The sequence below is a fragment of the Malus domestica genome, chromosome 14 (genome assembly GCF_042453785.1).
Source record: "Malus domestica chromosome 14, GDT2T_hap1".
In the NCBI taxonomy this organism is placed as follows: domain Eukaryota; kingdom Viridiplantae; phylum Streptophyta; class Magnoliopsida; order Rosales; family Rosaceae; genus Malus; species Malus domestica.
The window spans coordinates 19,230,273-19,236,386 of NC_091674.1; the positions used below are offsets into that span (position 1 = coordinate 19,230,273).

The 6,114-nt window shown below is 40.0% G+C and overlaps 1 protein-coding gene across 4 annotated transcripts; it reads left to right on the forward strand.

The window, feature by feature from the left end:
• Positions 1–1,471: 1,471 nt before the first annotated feature.
• Positions 1,472–5,886, forward strand: LOC103454640 (probable inactive receptor kinase At4g23740). 4 transcript variants are annotated; one of them, XM_029092698.2, is made up of 4 exons: positions 1,472–2,030; positions 2,145–2,236; positions 2,667–3,958; positions 4,952–5,886. In XM_029092698.2, exons 2-4 carry the CDS (start codon positions 2,229–2,231, stop codon positions 5,605–5,607), a joined length of 1,956 nt encoding a protein of 651 aa, XP_028948531.1. In that variant the 5' UTR covers positions 1,472–2,030; positions 2,145–2,228; the 3' UTR covers positions 5,608–5,886. The 4 variants fall into 4 exon arrangements, with proteins under 4 accessions (XP_028948531.1, XP_028948532.1, XP_028948533.1 ...); XM_029092699.2 differs by having other exon boundaries at positions 1,798–2,030; positions 2,673–3,958; XM_029092700.2 differs by lacking the exon at positions 2,145–2,236 and having other exon boundaries at positions 1,802–2,030.
• The last annotated feature ends 228 nt before the right edge of the window (positions 5,887–6,114 follow it).

Genomic DNA, 6,114 nt, shown 5'->3' on the forward strand with positions numbered 1-6,114 from the left:
ATTTTATTATTACTTATGTCTATTTTCAAACCTTTTTCCATTCCCAATTGTGGTCCGATCATCCTTTCTCTTCCTTAATTTTCTCTGCCCTTCTCCTTCTGTTTTCTTCCTACTTTTCTTCTTCCCTCTCCCTTTTTTTCTTCATCCCTCTCCCTTTTCATCTCCATCTTCTTCTTTTGTTCTCCGTTCATCTCCCTATTTTCTTCCTTTTGTTCTCTGTTCATCTCCCTCTTTTGATGAAAGAAATTAACATCAAAATTAAACCCAGAAGCTGTTCATCTCTGAACTTCATAATCGACTGCAAATCTTCACAATCAAACCACAAAGTAAGAAAGAGATTGAAAATTTAGGAGTTGGGAGCAGGTTGCATGTGCGATTGCCCTGAAGGTAGAAGATGGGGGTTGGATCTGGTTTGCGTTTTCTGAGTTTTTGGTTTTCTGGGTGCTGTGGTTGAAAAATTCAAGCTCACCTCATTGCAGATTTTTTGGGTTTCTGGTTTTCTTGGTGTCGTGTGATTGAAAATTTCAAGCTCATCTCACTTTCAGATTTTTTTTTATAGGTTTTTTGAGATTTTGGGTGTTGGATGTGGGTTTGAAAATAGAACGTTTGCAAATTTTTCTTCTATTTTGTTTCGATTTTGCCGTATCTAGTCTTGAAGATGGTTCTGGGAAGCACAGACGAAGTAGATGGATGTGCGAAGCGGGAGGGGGAAGCTTAGGGCTTAGCAGTTCGCCCGATTTCGAGGGGTTTCGCTAAGCCCCTTTAGCAAAGTGTTTAGTCCAATTTAGTCGGGGCGAGTCCCATTAAAGTTAGGCCCTTTCGTAAACAAACACGGGATTAGAACAAACATTCAAAGATCAAGTAACGGGACAAAACTTTTCGATGGTTATAAAACGAAAAATCACGATTTAACGGTTATTTTAACTCATATTTTGATGATCTTTTTTACAGCTACACTCCTTGACCTTATATGAATACAAAGAATGAATTCGATCTTCAATTTAAAATATTTACATTAGTGGATATCACAAAATCTTATGTTATACTTAATAAAAGTATGAATAAACTATAATAATTATATATATTAATTGCATATCCTTTTACATTTAATATTTGTAATAGATTAGTAGTGTATGTATTATTTTTTTATTAGGCTTTTATTTTCGAGTGTAGATGTAGTACTTAAATGACAAATGTGTTTTAATGTTTTGAAGTAATATTTATGTGGCAATGTGTGGTATGTGCAAATTTAAGAAAAAAAATATTTTTTTAATGGATCATAACTGGTCGAGTCACTTTACCTTTACCCGTTGGGTAAAGTGACCCGACCTTTTAAGGACCCGTTAAGATAACGGGTGTGACACGACATGACCTGCTAAAATAACATGTGTTGCACGAAAATAACACGAACATGACAAACATGACCCGTTTGCCAGGCCTAACAAATACCGAAGAATACCAGTAGACCGTTGAATAGTGAGTTTGTTATCTGGTAGACCGAAACGCCGTTATTGTGGGCCGGACTGGTTTGGCTTGGATGGTGACGTGTTGACGTCAGGTTCTGACATGTGGACCCGATTAACGTGTGCTCTTTTCGTCCTTGAGCTGTCGTTTGTTAACGATGGGTAGAGAGGGGAAGTTTATGGTTAATCCTGGCCGCTGAGTTTTGCGTCGCTGCGTTAGAGCCCGTAGGATTATGTGACGGCGTTTGGTTAACTTTTTTGGCCACGTACACTTACGATCCACTCGCTCCCACTACCGGTCACGTTATAATAACTCCCCACACTCCCCAGCAGCAGCAGCAGCAGCCCCCACTCCCTTCTCCTTCATCCAGAGCTTCTTCAGAGAAACGGGTATTTCCCCAGAGCCCTCCAAAGCCCCGTGAATTCAAATAGCGGCTCCATTCTTCTTAATTTTTTTACTTTTTAACCCCAAAAATTTGAAAAAAGGTAAAATCTTTTACCTTTGGCCTTCTCACATGGGATTCTAATTTAGCTTCCGGCACCATCAGTTTGGAGTCATCATCACATGTACGTTTCCACTCCTCTCTCTCTCTCTCTCTCATTCCTCACAGTAATTTTCTCTCTCCACATATTTGTTACTTGTTCTAAAGAGTAATTTTTCTGTGGATTATTTGGGTTCAGAGGCAGATTTGAACTGGTTTTTCACTTGGGTTCACTCAATAAGCAGAGAACTTTGATGGGTCAGATCTGAAATCAGTGGTGTTTATGTTTAGGTACGTTTTGAGCTTCTGGGCACTTTTGTTTTCCATTTTTTTTTACAGCCTCTGGAAACAATGCCCATGTAAAATTGTTTGGGTTTCTGCAATTTTTTCGAAATTTGAACTTGCAAAGCTCAAAGCAAACAAAGAACAAAGAACAAAAAGAAGCTCGATTTCTTGTAGTACTTGTGCATACTTTGCTTCTTTTTGAACAATAAAATAACTCCCTTTTTAATTATAAAAACACGATATTCAAAGCCTGCAAAAGCTCGTTTCTTTATATCAGAAATTTCTGAGAGTCACCTCTGCTTTTTCTCGACAATGTTCTTGGAATCCGATTTACTTTTCTTTTTTTCCTTTCGCTTTACAATCTGTCTTTTGTATTTTTAGCTTGTTTTTTCCCTCTATATTTTGTCAGAAGCTTGAAAAGATTGAAACTTTGCAGGAACAGTTCATTTTCTGCTTCAAGGGTTTGGGATTTTGGTTTGAGGGTAGTGAAGGAAATGGCGGGTCATGGTATTTTGTATTGGATTTTGCTTTTGGGTTTGATTTTCTTGCATGGAAATGCAAACCCAGTTGAAGATAAGCAGGCGTTGCTCGATTTCGTGAACAATTTCCCTCACTCTCGCTCTCTGAATTGGAACCAGAGCAGTTCTGTGTGTGACCACTGGACTGGAGTGACTTGTAGCGAGGATAAGTCGTATGTCATAGCTGTCCGATTGCCTGGCATTGGATTTACCGGCCAGATACCGGCCAACACGCTTAGCCGCCTCTCGAGGCTGCAGACTTTGAGTCTTAGATCCAATGTGATTAGTGGGGAGTTCCCTTCTGATTTCTCCAATCTGAAGAATTTGTCTTTTCTGTATCTTCAGTTCAACAACTTCTCTGGGCCACTGCCCTTGGACTTCTCGGTTTGGAAAAACCTCACCATTGTTAATTTGTCTAACAATCACTTCAATGGGAGCATTCCTTTTTCGCTCTTCAACTTGACTCAGCTTTCGGGATTGAATCTAGCAAACAACTCGCTTTCGGGTGAAATCCCTGATCTTGGACGACATAAATTGCAGCAGCTTAACTTATCTAACAACAAGCTGAATGGTAGTGTCCCTGAGTCTCTTCAGAGGTTTCCAAGGTCGGTGTTTGTTGGTAACAACGTTTCTTTTGCAAGTTTTCCACCTGAGCTTCCCTCAGTTCTTCCGCCCACCCCTAAACCATATCCGAAATCTAAGAATGGTGGGAAGCTTGGTGAGACAGCACTGTTGGGAATTATAGTTGCTGGTGCTGTTTTAGGCATTGTAGCATTTGCATTTCTGATACTTGTTTTCTGCTCAAGAAGAAAGAAAGAAGATGGGCTTTCTGGAAAATTGTCCAAGGGGGAAATGTCACCGGAAAAGGTGATCTCACGGAGTCAAGATGCAAATAATAAACTGGTATTCTTTGAGGGCTGCCACTACGCATTTGATCTGGAGGACTTATTGAGGGCTTCAGCTGAGGTGCTTGGGAAGGGGACATTTGGTACAGCATATAAGGCTATACTAGAAGATGCAACCAGTGTGGTGGTGAAGAGGTTGAAGGATGTAAATGTTGGAAAGCGGGACTTTGAGCAACATATGGAGGTTGTCGGCAATATTAGGCATGAAAATGTGATTGAATTGAAGGCGTATTATTATTCCAAAGATGAGAAGCTGATGGTATATGATTACTACAATCAAGGGAGCATCTCTGCCTTGTTACACGGTACGTTACTGTCTTCCATATATCATATTTGATACATGTTAGCCTGGTCACGCCGATAATCTTTCTGTTGAAAAGAGTTGAATGTAAATAGCTGATTGTTTACCTTTCTTTCGAAGTTAATACCCTTGATATCCCGTACGTTATAGGCATTATCTTTCTATTAGTACTCTGCTGTATCTAAAATTGGTGGAACAACTTGTATTGTATTTGATCATTATAATCTGTTGGACCTGTACTACTAGGTATGTGAAAGATGCCATTTGGAACAAGCCCGAAACATAGAGGAATACTATGAGTCTTAGCTTCAACTCACTGTTTTTAAATGGTTTTAGGTCGTCAAATATTTGAACGTGTCATGGTTAACTCCTTTGCTGTGTAAGGCTTCTACGATTCCTGTGGCTTACAATTTTAATGCTTGAATTTTGAGGGTTAGGAGCTAATTTTGGTTTAATCAATAAAACAATAATGACCGCTTTTTAGTCAAGTGATAATTGGTGCATCAAAATACTACGTGGTAGGTACCAACCGTGTGTGAAGTTTTGTGGTACATCACGTACTGCTTCACCCGTCAAGAGAAACTAGCTTCATGAGAGTCTGTGAGTGGGTTCACTGATGTTACTTTGCCTTATACCTTTGTAAGGCTTCAACATTTCTTTGACCAAGGAATGTAAGTTTTGAAACTAGGATAATCCATGGTTACTCAATATAAAGTGATATTTTGGACATTGGGGAGTAAATATCTGTCTGAATAGCTTGTTTGTGTAAAAGGTCCTATGGTTCTTACATTCTAGATTTCTTTGTTTGTAATCCAAGTGGTGCGCTGGAAATGTTCATTCCCTCAAGGCAGAGACATGCAAATATTGTATTTTACACATCATGCTTGACAATATTTGGTTGGTGGCATGCTTGGCATTCTTACCCCATTGTCTATGCTGCACGCTTCATCCCTTGTAGCGGCTAATATATATCATGCAATATTCTTTCCATTTTCAGGTAGAAGAGGAGAGGACAGAAATCCTTTAGATTGGGACACCCGACTGAGAATAGCAATTGGAGCCGCAAGAGGAATTGCTCATATTCATACAGCGAATGGCGGGAAGCTGGTCCATGGAAATGTCAAAGCCTCAAACATCTTTGTAAACACGCAACAGTATGGTTTTGTTTCTGATGTTGGTCTGGCAACTATAATGAGCTCACTGGCTCCCCCAATCTCCCGTGCTGCTGGTTACCGAGCTCCAGAAGTGACAGACACCAGGAAGTCAGGACAACCTGCTGATGTCTACAGCTTTGGGGTTGTCTTACTGGAACTCCTCACTGGAAAATCCCCAATCCATACAACTGCCGGTGATGAGATTGTCCATTTGGTCAGGTGGGTTCATTCAGTTGTCCGAGAGGAGTGGACAGCGGAAGTGTTTGACATAGAGCTGATGAGGTATCTAAATATAGAGGAGGAAATGGTGGAGATGTTGCAGATAGCCATGTCTTGTGTTGTAAGGATGCCCGATCAACGACCTAAAATGCTGGATGTAGTGAAGATGGTAGAAAGTGTCCGTCGGGCAGATAATGACAATCGACCATCTTCTGGAAACAGATCCGAGAGCTCAACACCACCTCTGGTGGTTGGAGCAGAAAATCCAACTTCGCAATGAGCGAGCGCCACTTGCCATTTTCCCCATCCGGTGTATTTTTATTTCATCTCAAAATGTTGTTTTGGTCCAGTTAGTGAACAAATTTGTGGTTACTTATTTTATTTTATTTGTCAAGTTGATCCCATTTAGATAGAAGTCTAGGTCATTGTCAATGTATTAGTGGCTGGCTGTTGATTCTCACAATGGCATTTTTTTTTTTGGTAAAATCTCACAATGGCATTTCAAATGTGCTTTGTTTAGTTTGGACATTTATTGGGCCATTCTGCACAAAGTTTTTCACTTTTCAGAGCTGCAAGTTAAGTTTGATGCTGATTGCTGCATGGCCAAGTTCATCAGAATGTGAAAAATATGGGAGGGAAAACTCAAAATTTTAAAGTGGTTGTGAGAAAATTCGAAAGTGGTGGTGGGGAAAAGCACTATCTCTCCGTTCTCAAACAAGAAAATGGGAAACAATATATTGACCAAAAAACAAAAACAGAGGAAAATGGGAAGGGTACTCTTCAAGAG